General features: G+C 38.9%; 3 protein-coding genes across 3 annotated transcripts; 2 read left to right on the top strand and 1 right to left on the bottom strand.

Annotated features, from left to right (window-relative positions):
- The first annotated feature begins 4783 nt into the window (after positions 1 to 4783).
- Positions 4784 to 5845, top strand: LOC126593368 (vacuolar iron transporter homolog 4-like). The gene has a single exon (XM_050259413.1). The coding sequence runs from the start codon at positions 4992 to 4994 to the stop codon at positions 5673 to 5675; it is 684 nt and encodes a 227-aa protein (XP_050115370.1). The 5' UTR covers positions 4784 to 4991; the 3' UTR covers positions 5676 to 5845.
- Positions 5846 to 9718: 3873 nt separating this feature from the next.
- Positions 9719 to 11729, bottom strand: LOC126593369 (glycine-rich RNA-binding protein RZ1A-like). Its single transcript, XM_050259414.1, has 4 exons — positions 11572 to 11729; positions 10878 to 10996; positions 10044 to 10603; positions 9719 to 9953 (listed from the first exon to the last, which is right to left on the bottom strand). The coding sequence occupies exons 2-3, from the start codon at positions 10986 to 10988 to the stop codon at positions 10064 to 10066; spliced, it is 651 nt and encodes a 216-aa protein (XP_050115371.1). The 5' UTR covers positions 10989 to 10996; positions 11572 to 11729; the 3' UTR covers positions 9719 to 9953; positions 10044 to 10063.
- Positions 11730 to 12512: 783 nt separating this feature from the next.
- LOC126594293 (uncharacterized) lies at positions 12513 to 16054 on the top strand. The gene is made up of 6 exons (XM_050260538.1): positions 12513 to 12849; positions 13298 to 13509; positions 13693 to 14010; positions 14127 to 14201; positions 14453 to 14527; positions 15280 to 16054. Exons 1-6 carry the CDS (start codon positions 12639 to 12641, stop codon positions 15832 to 15834), a joined length of 1446 nt encoding a protein of 481 aa, XP_050116495.1. The 5' UTR covers positions 12513 to 12638; the 3' UTR covers positions 15835 to 16054.

Here is a 16054-nt window from a genome sequence, read left to right as displayed (position 1 = left end):
TGCTTGCACTGGCTTGACTACTAGATCCAACATTGAGTATTTGAAAGGCTTTCTCAGGTGCAGAGTCAGCATGCCTCTCGAGCCTTTGATCAAAAGCTCTTAAGGATGCCATCACCTCTTGTACACTGAGAGTTTCAGTGTCTTTGGTTTCTTCTATGACACTCACTATTGAATCATAGGGTTTAGTCAAACTAATCAACAGTTTTTGGACAATTCTTTCATTAGGCAGTTCCTCACCATATGTTTTCATCTTGTTTACAACATCAAACAGCCTAGTGAAGTAGTCTTTTAACAGCTCATTTTCCCTCATTCTTGTATACTCAAAATCTCTTCTAAGGGACTGAAGTTTTACCTTTCTAACTTTGGTGTCTCCTCTGTATTCTTGCTGTAAAACTTCCCAAGCTCCCTTTGCAGTCTCTTCATTTGCTATCCTCGGAAAAATGGTGTCTGAGACAGCTCCTTGAATGATTCCAAGTGCTCTAGCATCCTCCATCCGATTCTGCTTCAGTGTTTTGAGTTGTGTTTCTGTGAGATCCTCCTCTAGAGCATCGATCTCCATCTCAGGTAGTTCATACCCATGTTGAACCATATCCCATAGATCATAGGATTTGAAAATGGTTGTCATTCTTATTCTCCAAAAATCATAATTCTCCCCATCAAAGACTGGAGCTTTTAGCTCACTGCTACTGCTGGATCCTTTCATTTCCAGAATTGTTTGTTGATTATTGTTATAGAAGACACTACGTTGGTGCTCCCAAAGATCTTATCTTGCACAGATTACGCCCCGAAAGTTGTAAGATCAATAACAAAGCTCTGAGGCCATGATAAAGTTTGTTTATTTTGTGTTTTTGATTGAGTGTTTGAATCGGTTTCTTGGGTAGGATAGTAGAGAAATTGAAAAAGAAGCAACTTGGAGATTGGTTTCTGCTATGCAAATAATGCAGCAGACTTAATTGAATAAGTAGAGTGATTTTTACACAAGAGTATGGTGCATTTCCATCACCCATACTTCTACAAAAGGTGATTGACAAGAGGCTTTAACAACCATTAAGCCTTACTACTCCAGATTACATCCTAACCCTTCATTTTGGGGTTAAATGATTTAATCTGGAGTGTACACTTGTCACTCACACACTTACACAAACATTTAAAAACAAAACTAGCCGTTGGAGACTAGAACCCTTCATTTTCTTTCTTCTTCTTCGATGCAGATGACATCCTTTTGCTCGGGAGTATCTTGCTGCCTTCGACTCCCCGACTCCAGGAGCTGGTTAGCTTCCAACAGACATACAGAGGTGGCGTACGTACGTGCAATATTTGCACTTTCGAAACCCCTCATGCACTTTTCAGATGCTATTCGTATTACAGAACAGTGTGGGAATGCAAAAGCAGTAAAACCTAACACTTCTCAAGATAATGTGTATATTGATCGGTTGGTGGATAAGCATTACGCATGCTGGTAGGTAACAAATAACTTTTTATCCAGTCCACTGAATTTTGTTTTGACAAACTCATGATAGTACTCTTATTGATTAGTTTATGGACAAGCATTATGCATCCTACTAGACGCAAACAACTTTCTTTATGTCTCTAGTCCACTAGATTTTGTTTTGACAAACTCATGAGGGTACTCATATTGATCGGTTAACAGATAAACATTATGAATGTTGTTGGGCTTAAACAACTTTCTATTTATGTTTTCAGTCCACTGAATCATGTTTTGACAAACTCATGATAGTATAATTGATTGATAGTTTTTATTTTTTTGTTAAAAAAAGAAAAGAAAAAAGATTGATAGATAAGCATTATGCATGCACGGTCAACAGCTGAGCGGCAAAATCCTGGAAATATATATTTTCTGGTTGCTAATAAAACTCGTCATGCTTTCATGGAATTAAAGTTGAAACCTATCCTCGTATAAGCATTCAACCTAAATCAATTGATGTTACATGTGGCATGTCAATTATATAATAATCCAATGGCTCAAATTTATGTTGCATGTGGCATATAAGATAATAAGATGCAAAAGAAGATGCCAAGTTTGTTAACCCACTGAGATTGATTCTATGATGTGGTCCTGACATCGTTTTCGCCTGCGCATTCCGAGGGGGTTGTGGGACAAGATTGGGACATGTTCTAAGACCAAACCCCACAAGGAGGAAGAGGGAGAAGCAACTTGAGGAATGTATGCTGAGATGGGGCAACTGGAGGTGGAAGAAGTGGAGGCTGCTGGGTTATCGGTGAGAAGTTTGTAGGGTTTAGGGTGGAGGCATTGGTTGTGACAAAATTGTCCTTGGTTGTAAATAAGTTTCCATTTGCTGTTGGGGTTCCAGAGACGGTGCAGAATGATTGGAGGATTTCCTTATCATGATTCCTTAATTTAACCGAACATTTGAAATGGAAATAACACAACCAATACATTCAAGAATAATTAAGGAATTGAATTCAGTTACTATTCCCATATTAACATTCAAGTCGAACAAACGAGGCCATATTGATCGGTTGATGGAACTCATGTACTCTTATTGGCGATAAGCATTATGCATGTTACTAGACGCAAACAATTATCTATTTGTCTTCAGTTGACTGGATCCTATTGACAAACTCGTGACAATTCTCTTATTGATCGTTGATGAATAAGCATTACACATGCTGCTTGGCGCAAACAACTTTCTATTTATGTCTCCAACCCTCTGACTTTTGTTTTGACAAAATTGTGATAGTGCTCATATTGATCGGTTGGTGTATAAGCATTAAGCATACTGCAATGCGCAAAAACACTTTCTATTTATGTCTTCGGTCCACCGAATCCTATTTTGACAAACTCATGATAATACTCCTATTGACCGATTGATGGATAAGCATTACGCATGTTGCTTGGCGCAAACAACTTTCTATTTATCCCTCCAGCCCACCGAATTCTGTTTTGACAAAACCATGAAAGTACTCCTATTGATCGGTTGATGTATAGGTATTACGCATGCGCAACCAGCAGCTGAGCGGCAAAATACCGCAAATATGTATATTATAGGAGCTAATAGAACTCCGCATGCTTTCATGGAAAGAAAGTTGAAACCTATCTACATATAAGCATTCAACCGAAACCAGTTGGTGTTGCATGTTGCTTATCAATTATATTCTAATCCAATGGTTCAAATCAATGTTGCATGTGGCAGATAAGATGTAACAGAGAGTGAAAGTTTCCTAACCCACTGAGATTGGATTCTCTAACGTGGTTCTGACATCGTTTTTCACCTGCGCATTCGGAGGGGTGTGGGACAAGATTGGGGCATGTTCTAAGACCAAAGCCTACAAGGAGTTAGAGGAAGAAGCACTGCTGTTTGATGGGCTGGTTGGGATAGATTGTGACCAATTAAAATTGATTTGAGTCTAGTTTTTTATTTGCTATGTAAAAATGTAAAAAGGACATAACTGATATGATGGGTTATGAATCCACAATAAAGCATGTTATCTAATCTTTTATGATGCATGAGTTACGAGTAATGTCTTACATGTCCCTATCAATCCAATCATATTCCTAAGACTCAATCTCATTCAGCCTACCAAACGAGACATTAGGGAATGGATGCTAATATGGGGCAGCTATAGAGGTGGAAAAGTGGAGGCTGCTAGAGTTACTGGTGAGAAGTTTGTGGGGTTTAGGGTGGAGGCAATGGATGTAACTAAATTGGATGTGACTTGATTGTCCTTAGGCTCCCGTTAGATATGCTCTTACCATTCACCTACATGACTAACTACGGGTTTGTGATTAGAGTAATTTTACTAGAGAAGAGAAACTTGCATACACCAGATTGTAAATCACTTGTTCTTACAGCATGCCCAACACCACGATGTGTGGTAAAGGAACAATGGGGCACACACCTCACCAACGAGACCTCGAGACATGCAAGTCTTTCTCCTGCAAGAGAACGAGTAGTCATATTCCACTATTTCGAAACAGGACACTAACAAAATCCGAAAGCACCATCTCATTCTCAATCAATTATGGACTGCCTACATACAAGACTCGAACACGAAAGTAAAGAAAATCGATAAAAAAAGCCATAAACTTCATGAAAAGTAATAATCATAATTATGCAGACAGCATTCCATGGCAGAAATGGAACAATAATGGGTTCAAAGTTAACCAGAAAAGAAACAGAGCAGCTTTGAACAGGAAATCATATAACCAAAAACTAGATTCTCCAAAAATAAAACCTACTTCAAAGCTACAACTGAACTAAAGAAAGAAGCATACCTCGTCTCAGCAAACAAACCACGGGCAGGAACAGAAAAACAAGGCAATTCCAACCAAGTGCAATGTGATACGGAGATCCAGAGAACAAAACAGTCAAGCGGTTATTCAACTCATCAAGAAAGGAACTCTCCCAATCATGTATCGAAAAAGAGCAGATCCTGCCAGAAGGAACTCTCACACCAGTGTGCTCTGTATAAGATGTGGGACTTTTATGTTGAGTTAAATTGCAGATGGCTTGTTCTGGCCGAAAAAACTTGGAAAAAATTTAGGTAAAAACTATCATGTCCAATTAGTAACACAGAAACCCATATCATGGATCGAAAAGACCAGATCCTGCCAAAAGGTTAATAACATTAATATAGCAGGAATGGCAAAGTAAGAGATATCATGCGTCAAAGTAACTTACAAGAGAAAATTTAGCCGGTTCACTCCCATTTACTAGTAAAGATACCGAAAACAGGGCAGCCAAAAGGACATTCTACTTATAGGACCACTTCTACTTCTTGATTAAGTAACTCTTATGGAGAGTGCCTTCCACATGTAGCGTCTCCCTCCTTATCACCACTAAGCTCCAATGGTCCATCAACATGTGCACTAACCAGAATAGATAAAAATCATAAAACCCTAGCTCTCTATAAATACCCTAATGAGGGCGTGTGTCCTCCACAAGCAATCAATATCCTAATCTCTCTTCCTTCCTTTTCATACCAAATCACACTTGAAAGCTTCATACATGGCTTCCCAACGTGACCAAACTTTACCTAACCACATAGAAATTCCAGTTCATGGAAATATGACTGATCAACCAAGACAATCTCCAATCCCCGGAGGTGACGAAGATGACACCTTCGATTACTCCCAGAGGACACAGTGGCTTCGCGCCACCGTGTTGGGAGCCAATGACGGGCTGGTTTCTGTTGCATCGCTCATGATGGGCGTGGGAGCTGTGAAACAAGATGTGAAGACCATGCTAATAGCCGGGTTTGCAGGTCTCGTGGCCGGGGCGTGTAGTATGGCAATAGGAGAGTTTGTCTCCGTGTACACTCAGTACGACATAGAGATATCTCAAATGAAGAGAGAGATGAAAACAAATGGTAGGACAGAAAATGTAGAGGAGGCAAAGAAGAAGATGCTGCCGAATCCTGCGCAAGCCGCCTTGGCGTCAGCCATTGCGTTTTCGATCGGCGCGGTGGTGCCTCTGTTGGGAGCTGCATTTATAAGTGAGCATAAGGTGAGGCTGGCCGTAGTGGCGGCTTTGGTGAGCGTTGCGCTGGTTGTGTTTGGAGGGGTAGCAGCGAGGCTGGGGGGGTCATCGGTGGTGAAGTCTTGTGCAAGAGTACTTGTTGGAGGATGGATGGCAATGACTATAACTTTTGCACTCACCAAGTTAATTGGGTCTAGTGGTATGCAGGTGTGATAAATTACATGTTTGTTGTTGTCGTTGTGTTTAATTTCTGTTCTTGTTGAAGTTGCTGGTATTGCTAGTGGTGGTTTTGCAGCTGTTGCCAACACCATTTGCATAGAGGCAGACATGTAAAATCATAGTGTAATTAAGGTTAACGACTTATTTGTGATTGTTTCTTGAAAGGTAAGCAGTTTTCGGCAACGATAAGTGCTTCTGTCTACTTTGACGAGAAATGTTAAAAGTTCTTTGGAAAACTACATACCAATTCGAAGTTTAATAAAATCTTCAACATGATTTAAAAAATAAAAAATCTAGGAAAAGTGCTTATGAGCAGATAACTTGCACTAACCCTCCAGTCATATAGTACCCATCAAGCCCCATATACGAGGGAGAGGATTGCATGCTCTCACTAATTTAGCGCCACTATTGTAGGAGAAAAATTTGTAAATACTTTTCGTTTATAATACTCATCAAGTGATCACCAACCCCTCTTCTCCACATCACTCATACATCACATGCACAGATGCTATTCGTATTACAGAAGAGTGTGGGAATGCAAAAGCAGTGAAACCTAACACTTCTCAAGATAATGTGTATGTTGATCGGTTGGTGGATAAGCATTACGCATGCTGGTAGTAACAAATAACTTTTTATCCAATCCATCAAATTTTGTTTTGACAAACTCATGATAGTACTCTTATTGATTAGTTTATAGACAAGCATTATGCATCCTGTTAGGCGCAAACAACTTTCTTTATGTATCTAGTTCACTAGATTCTGTTTTGACAAACTCATGAGAGTACTCATATTGATCGGTTGACGGATAAACATTACGAATGTTGTTTGACTTAAACAAATTTCTATTTATGTTTTCAGTCCACTTAATCATGTTTTGACAAATTCATGATAGTATAATTGATCGATAGATTTTTACTTTTTTGTTATAAATAAATAAAGATTGATAGACAAGCATTATGCATGCGCGGCAAGCAGCTGAACCGGCAAAATCCTAGAAATATGTATTTTCTGGTCACTAATAAAACTCGTCATGCTTTCATGGAATTAAAGTTGAAACCTATCCTCCTATAAGCATTCAACCTAAATCAATTGATGTTACATGTGGCATGTCAATTATATAATAATCCAATGGCTCAAATTCATGTTGCATGTGGCGTATAAGATGCTAAGATGCAAAAGAAGATGTCAAGTTTGTTAACCCACTGAGATTGATTCTATGATGTGGTCCTGACATCGTTTTCGCCTGAGCATTCCGAGGGGGAGTTGTGGGACAAGATTGGGACATGTTCTAAGACCAAAACCCACAAGGAGGGGGAGGGAGAAGCAACTTGAGGAATGGATGCTGAGATGGGGCAGCTGGAGGTGGAAGAAGTGGAGGCTGCTGGGTTATCGGTGAGAAGTTTGTAGGGTTTAGGGTGGAGGCATTGGTTGTGACTAAATTGTCCTTGGTTGCGAATAAGTTTCCATTTGCTGTTGGGGTTCCCAGAGAGGGTGCAGAATGATTGGAGGATTTCCTTATCATAGTTCCTTAATTTAACCAAACATTTGAAATGGAAATAACACAACCAATACATTCAAGAATAATTAAGGAATTGAATTCAGTTACTATTCCCATATTAACATTCAAGTCGAACAAACGAGGCCATATTGATCGGTTTATGGAACTCATGAAGTACTCTTATTGATGGTAAGCATTATGCATGTTACTAGGTGCAAACAACTTTCTAGTTATGTCTCCAGTTGACTGGATCCCATTATGACAAACTCGTGACAATTCTCTTATTGATCGTTGATGAATAAGCATTACGCATGGTGCTTGGCGCAAACAACTTTCTATTTATGTCTCCAATCCACTGACTTTTGTTTTGACAAAATCGTGATAGTGCTCATATTGATCGGTTGGTGGATAAGCATTAAGCATATTGCAATGCGCAAAAAACTTTCTATCTATGTCTTCGGTCCACCGAATCCTATTTTGACAAACTGATAGTACTCCTATTGACCAATTGATGGATAAGCATTACATATGCTGCTTGGCGCAAAACTTTCTATTTATGCCTCCAGCCCACTAAATTCTATTTTGACAAAACCATGATAGTACTCATATTGATCGGTTGATATATAAGTATTATGCATGCGCGCCCAGCAGCTGAGCGGCAAAATCCTGCAAATATGTATATTATCTCTACTAATTAATAAAACACTTATTGTCAACCAAAACCCTATGAAATGATCAGTTTAACCCTCTAATTAAAACAGAACATAAATAAGAAATATAGGTGGAAGAAGCGGAAGAAGTGGAGGCTGCTAGAGTTACTGGTGAGAAGTTTGTGGGGTTTAGGGTGGAGGCAATGGATGTGACTAAATTGGATGTGACTTGATTGTCCTTGATGAGGGGCCTTACATAAATAAGGTTCCATTTGTTGATGGGGTTCCAGAGAGGGTGCAGAATAATTCTCTCTATTGGTGCTTGCCAGGGCCTGTTGACGTATGGAATCAGATTCTGTTGGAGGATATGAAGAAAGGGAATCAGGGGAAAATACTTTTTCGGTTTTATTGCTGGAAGGGCCAGAGACACGGATTTTAAATGTTAAGCGAGTTCCACGGGATCATTTTTCCACCTAATCCACCTAGTTCGGAATTCGGACCGTTAAAATTTAATTCAACGGCTACAGTTATTATAACTTTTAAAGAAAACCCCCTATTTGTAACCGTTGGATCAAATTTCAACAACCCGGATCCTACCGGTCCGGATCCGTGGATCAGTGGATAGGCCACGCTGGCCAAGCCTTGTACTGGGGCTACTTTGGCCTGGTAAGGTGCCTATGCATCAATTTGACTAAGCAAATTTTGTCGGACTAGAATTTTGTTTCAATTTTGGAGCAAAATTATTAATTTCGAAACAGGACACTAACGAGACCTCGAGACCTCACCAACGAGACCTCGGGACATGCAAGTCTTTCTCCACTATTTCGAAAAAGGACTCTTAACAAAATCCTAAAGCACCATCTCATTCTCAATCAAATATGGACTGCCTACATGCAAGACTCGGAACACGAAAGTAAAGAAAATCGATAAAAAAGCCATAAACTTCATTAAAAGTAATAATCATAATTATGCAGACAGCATTCCACGGCAGAAATGGAACAATAATGGGTTCAAAGTTAACCAGAAAAGAAACAGAGCAGCTTTTTGAGCAGGAAATCATATGACCAAAAACTAGATTCTCCAAAAATAAAACCAAATTCAAAGCTACAAGTGAACAAAAGAAAGAAGCATAAGAACCTCGTCTCGGCAAACAAACCACGGGCAGGAACAGAAAAACAAGGCAATTCCAACCAAGTGCAATGTGATACGGAGACCCGGAGAACAAAACAACCGAGCAGTTATTCAACTCATCAAGAAAGGAACTCTCCCAATCATGTATCGAAAAAGAACAGATCCTGCCAGAAGGAACTCTCACACCAGTGTGCTCTGTATAAGATGTGGGACTTTTACGTTGTGTTAAATTGCAGATGGCTTGTTCTGGCCGGAAAAGACTTTCAAAAAATTTAGGTAAAAACTATCATGTCCAATTAGTAACACAGAAACCCATATCATGGATCGAAAAGACCAGATCCTGCCAAAAGGTTAAAAACATTAATATAGCAGGAATGGCAAAGTAAGAGATATCATGCGTCAAAGTAACTTACAAGAGAAAATTTACCCGGTTCACTCCCATTTACTAGTAAAGATACCGAAAACAGGGCAGCCAAAAGGACATTCTACTTATAGGACCACTTCTACTTCCAAGTAACAAGAAGCAAACTCCCAATAGCGGACCCCTCACAAACTATCCCCGGACATACCACACATCAAATGACCTTCCAATATCGCAATTGCCAATGCAAAACAGTCAACAGGAACCAAATGACCTTCCAATAATTCAAGTGCCCAAGCAAAACAGTCAACAGGAACAGACAGCAATCATAGCATTTGCAGTCACCGATGCATGAAAGTCACAGACAACCACCAGTCGTAATGGAATTCATAGAGTATAAGGCCAAATTGAAATATCATTTGCAAGCAAGCATAAAATTCCACCGGATCAAACATTCGGTCGAGCATTTAGCAACAAAAAACAGGTGATACACTTCAAAGATCCGCACTTCAAAATACTGGTCCAACTAAATTAATCCACCCAGAAAATCATCAGAGAACACATCCAGCAACAAAAACTTCAAAGCATTGCAGACAGTGACAGTCAGCCGAGCAGCTCCTCAGGTTCCTAAGCTGCAATTAGCACATCAACAAAATTACCTTCAGTACAATACTAATTGTGAAAAGCATAAAAATCATTAAACAAACGTGAGTTTTACGTACCACTATCAGAAGCAATTATTCTATCCTGAACGGAAGCCTCCTGTACTCCGACGTTCATATGGCCCAGAGCGGTCACGACTGTATCGATCACTTCCAGAACCTGCACGACTACCAGAATCCCTGCTGCGCCCACTAGATGGTCGGTCTCCATTTCGCTCAGGTCCATAACGACCGCTACCACCGCCGCCGCCGCCGCTGCTACCATACCTATCATCCCTACCACCATACCTGCCACCCCCTCCTCTTGAACCTTCACTTGGACACTCTCTGGCAAAATGTCCTGGCTTGCCACACTTAAAGCAGTCTCCTCCACCTCCACGTCCACCTCCACCACCAAAGTCGCGACCACGATCACGATCACGACCGCGGTCACGACCACGGTCACTGTCAAAATCTCTACCTCCACCACCTTGGTGAGGCTGAGCCTTATCAACAGTGATGGTTCGTCCATCCAAATCCAATCCATTCATTTCCTCAATGGCCTCTTCCATTGCTTTTTTATCATCAAAGGTGACAAACCCAAATCCACGCGAGCGTCCAGAAAACTTATCAACCACCACCTATTTGAGGAAAATAATTGCCACCGCAAAAGTTCCATAGAAGAGTATTATGAATGTCAAACAAAATCATATTGGATAAAGCACAAACAATTAGCACCTAATTTTTCAATCAAACCAAATCAAAATCATATTTTCCCTATTTATAGGACATCAAAACCAGATGCACTAATCAACAGAAAGAAGATAGTTACAAACAAATGCTTGATTGAAATCAAATATATCCTATCTAAACTGTATCCCCAAACATTAAAGGGAAACAATAATAAAGGATTACCTTAGCTTCAACAAGCTTTCCAAACTTTTCAAATGCTTCTCTTAGACTTCTATCAGATGTTGACCATGCAAGGCCACCGATGAAGCATCGATACTCCAGCTCTTCTGACATCTTCTAAACTGAAATTTTGCAACAACAGGCATCAATCATGGAAGCAAAACAAATGGAATCAAGATAACCCATTCAACAAACAAACATGATTTTCCCCCAATATTGCAAAATCCAGAGAATATTAACAAAATCCCCATCGAAGCAGAATAAAATCCCCGACTCCAACACAAGATACAACAAAGTACAAGCTTTCAAGCCTGAATTTGCCACAACCAATACAAAATCTGCTCAGTGAGAAAAACCTTTCATATCCCATAAACCTATCAGATTCAAGATGTTCTTATTCATATAGATAGACAGAGTCTGAATCAATTCAAAAACCCAATTAGGGTTTTGGTCATATGTATCCTACAACTCCATGCGAGCACACAAACACAAGCATATAACTTGAAATTATCCAAATCCCATGATTTATTAAATAATCGAGACCTAATAAACAAATTAACCACACAAAACAGCAAAAATTTCGGAAAATTAAACTCATAGAAATTCAACGAATCTGCCCCAAATCTGTAATTGAATGCAAGAATACCAAAATAGGAACCAACAAACAATAAGCGTGGAAGAAGTTGAATTTACATACCAGCGAAGAGAGGCTAGGGTTTTAGTCTTTAGATCTCAAACGCGCAGAGAGAGAGAGAGAGAGAGAGAGAGAGAGAGAGGGTTTTGGCTTTCGGCTTTGAACACAAAACCTAAAGAGAGAGAGCTTGTGGATGTATGGATGGGAACCGGGTCGAGTCAACGGGTTGTAGGGTTTTCTTTTGGATTCCGGACTCTGATTGGGCCACGTGGCCACTACCGTGAGATATTTATTCCCTTACCAAGCACATTATTTTCTCTTTTTTCATAAACATGATAAAACTTGCTTTTTCTTTAGCTATTTTTTTTTCTGTTTTAACAAATGGTAAACTAGCCGCTTAATTCTTATGGTCTAATAATATTCTTCTTTACTTGAAAATTAAAAGTTTTAGGTTCGATTTTCGTCAAATGTGAGTTTGAACAATATTATTGCTAACTCATTGTGACGCTAAGTCCACATCCTCCTCTTAATGTAGATAATATCATTTGTTCAAAAAATAAATAAAATAAAGTAATCTATACTAAACTCATTTAAACTATAGGTTTCCAACGCAGCATCTCGAGTACATGGACGAATATTTTTATCCAATTGAATTACAAACTACTTGCTATTTAATTAAAATTTGAAATGTAATTAGTGATCCTTCAAGAAAATAAAATCTTAATTGTTAAAATGATTAGAATTAAAAATAAGAACATAACAGCCATATATCGACAACATTAATAATTAAATTATTGATAATATATTGAAAACTGATCATTCGAGCAATAAAATAATTTATTTGGTCAATATTGTTTTTATTTTATATTAATTCAAAATTATCATTTACGAGATTCGAATTTAAACCTCTTAATTTACAAATAAGAAAAATATCATTATTATGTAATATTAAGAATCATAATATTAACTTACTATATAAAAAATATATATATAATTTTCACTTTTGAGTGAAAAATCCCAAGATACACCGGCCACATGCTTGATCCAGCAAAAGGGTTTAGGGTTTTTCCCCTCTTTTGCTTCTGCGAGTCGCCATCAAAAATCGAAACGCAGAGAAGAAGAAGAAGAAGATGTGGTATCTGTGCATGTTCTACCACCGACTGTTAGACTACCGGAAAGCCGAGGTGGAATCTTTAGCCCAACTATTCGCCAACGACGAAGAAGATCAGTACAAAACGCAGCGTTTGAAATGGCGGCTGCCGCTCCACCACCACCCGGATTCCCCTTTCCATTTCGTCGACCTCCCTTCCGAAGACGTCGCCAGGAACGTCGCCAATCGAAGTAAGTATTGCTTTCCTTCACTTCCCAGTTCTCTTTTCTGCATAATTTGCCCGAATCGAAAGCAATTTTGAAGAAATGTTGAAACTTTATTAATTTGATTGAGTGGAAATTTCAAATTAGGATTAGATTTGTCAGTTTTCGAGAATGATCATTGCTGTAAACTTGTCTTGTTAATCTGCTCGAATCGAAAGCAATGCTGAAGAAAGTTTGAAACTTTATTGATCTTGTCGTAAAAATTAGCTTTGGATTACTCCATTTTTGAGAAAACCGTGGTGGTAAACTTTTGTTTTTCGATTTGATGTAATCTCCTCAAATAGAAAGCAATGCTGAAGAAACGTTAAAGCTTTATTGATCTTGTTGAGTAGAAATTACTATTAGTATTGGATTTGTTGGTTTTCGAGAAAGTTCGTTGTGGTAAAGTTGTGTTTTTTCATTTGTTATGTGGTAGGTATACTTGTGAAGGGAATGTATGAGCTTTGGGGAGAAGGGGGTAGCTATGAGGAGCTGGAAGAGGCTATTAGAAGTTATCCGGATGAGCGGAAGTTGCCGTACCTAGAGCCTGATAGTACTTTCAAGATTAATGTTGACACATTTGGTAAGGTCATCAGCCTCCAGGAGCAAACACAACGGATTCATGGACTTAGCTACATCCCTTTCAAGGTGAATTTGTTACTGTAACTTATGCATTTGGGTTTTCAGTTTAGGATTGATTTTGCATTACTCGATTGAGATGGAAGTTTTGCAAGATATGCACTTGAAGTATCCGCATTTTAGCTCCAGTGATTTCGAATTATCCTTCATTGTAAGTAATGGTGATGTTTGCCACTGATCAATATGTTGCAGGGTCGAGTTAATTTGAAAAGTCCAGAGCACAAGTTCTGGCTTATGGAAACTGATGATTATGGAGTTAACAATGGTCTTCCGCCAATTGTCCAAAGAAGAATCTTTTTCGGTCGCGAAATTGGTGGTGCTGATCGAAAGCTTCTACCAACATACCAGTTGAAAAGCCGTACTTATCTTGGCCCAACAGCCATGGATGCAGAAATTGCTTTCTTGATGGCCAACCAAGCATTGGTCACGCCAGGGAAGCTTGTATACGACCCTTTTGTTGGCACCGGGAGCATTCTTATAGCTGCTGCTCATTTTGGAGCCATGACAATGGTTTACACTTCTTTCTCCATTGTCTGAGTTTTAGTTTTGTCACAATTGGTACTTAAATTTATGTCAGGTATGCAGTTAACTATCTCTCTAAATGGACTACATTAATTTTTTTTCAGGGTGCAGATATTGATATCAGGGTGGTACGAGATGGCCGTGGCCCTGATTGTAATGTCTGGAGTAATTTCAAGCAGGTAAATATGCTTTTTGAGATTGAGTTTTGGTTCGAAAGCTGTTGTTTATGGTATCACCAAGCACATGATTTGCTTATGATGATGAATATGCCAAGACTTCTCTTTGTGCAAAGTTTGTGATATGGAAACCTATTAGTGATTTCTACTTACTATATTAGATCATTCATGTTCTGTGCCACAAACTTTGAAATTTCTTTTTCTTGAAAAAGAGTGCTAGTGGTTGTAATCATTAAGTTCATACCTTTTTGCAGTACGGATTACCAATGCCAATTGCTTTGTTAAGGGCAGATAACAATCTACCTCCTTGGCGTACTGGATTGAAAGAGGTACTCTCCCTCTCTCTCTTTACATATTATATTTATGTGTATCTTTCTCTCTTTCTATACACACACATGTATATATTTATAATATTTTTGTTCTCATTGCAACGTAAATACTAGTTTTTTTAATTTTATTTTCTACTCACAACCTTAAAAGCCTTCTGTAAGTAGCATATGCTTTCTTTTTCTTCCCAAGTGGTGGTTACTAATCTACCTGATTCTCTTTGTATTTTTTACTGTGGCATAGTGTTGGGTGATATAGACCATCATGCCTTAAACCACCTGATGAAAGCAAACTTTTCCACTATTTTACTTCCGGAGCACTTGAGTAGCCTATTAGTTTTCCGATTGTAGTTTTTGAAATTAAAGGGTTGAAAAGAACATGTAGTAGTTGAACACTCAGAGCCATAAAGCATGACAATGTTGTGGCTGTCCTTGTTGTTTATATCTTATCTGCTTCTTAATCTCGTCGCTTTTCGTAATCTTGGAGTTTCACCGCTTACTCTAATAAGAATCAAGTTCCATACCTCTCCCTTTATGAAGGGGCATAAAATCCACCAGCTAGAAGGCCTAGTTATCTTGATATCGTTGATATTCAACGAAAGATTGCCTATCTTTCAATCATTTGTTACATAAACAGTGTAATTTGTTCGTAATTTGTTTTTTGCATTTTAAGTCATTTTGTTTTATCTGTTGAAAAATGTAAATTGTCTAGTTTGCATTGATAATTTTGTGTTTGGTCATTTTTGCTTGTGTAGGTCTTTGATGCCATAATTTGTGACCCTCCTTATGGTGTTCGTGCTGGGGGACGCAAATCTGGTGGCCGGAAGTTGATGAAAGGGGTTGTCGGCCCTTACACCGTTCCTGATGACAAGAGGACAGACCACATACCATCAACTGCATCTTACAGTTTGGTCGAGTGTGTGCACGACTTGCTTGACCTAGCCGGCAGGATGCTTGTAATGGGTGGGAGGCTTGTGTTCTTCTACCCTGTAGTGAGAGAAGATGATAATGTCAATAACTCTTTCCCAGAGCACCCGTGTTTCCAACTGATTGCTACTTCAGAGCAGATACTGAGCTCACGTTACAGTAGAGTACTACTGACCATGGTTAAGACAAGTCAATACACCGAAGAAATTGCAGAAGAAGCCAGATTAAAACACAAAGACTTCAAGGAGAACCATCTGAAGTGGTTGGAAGATGGAAACCTTCATTCCGCAGTTTTCAGTCCTTCTGATCTTCAAGTGAATGGTGCTGCTGATGCCAAAACCAGTAAAGAACCAAAGCCAAAATACAGAGGCAAGTATGTGTAGGTTTTACATATAGGCTCTTTAACTTGGCATTGACTATGATAGATTCGTAACAGTAGAAGTAGAATGATTTTTGGGTTGTTTATCCATCCCTGTATTCCTCATAGGAGTTGAGTGAGTGATAGAGAGGTTAAAAGCGGATTTCGTTGTTGTAATTCTAATGAAAGACTAATGCGATGCACCTTTTCATATCTTTCTATGTTATAAATCGTGATATTATCAA

This window comes from Malus sylvestris, chromosome 12, assembly GCF_916048215.2.
Source record: "Malus sylvestris chromosome 12, drMalSylv7.2, whole genome shotgun sequence".
NCBI classification, from domain to species: Eukaryota; Viridiplantae; Streptophyta; class Magnoliopsida; order Rosales; family Rosaceae; genus Malus; species Malus sylvestris.
The sequence above is the reverse complement of the archived record's forward strand: the minus strand, read 5'-3'. Positions and strand labels throughout refer to the sequence as shown.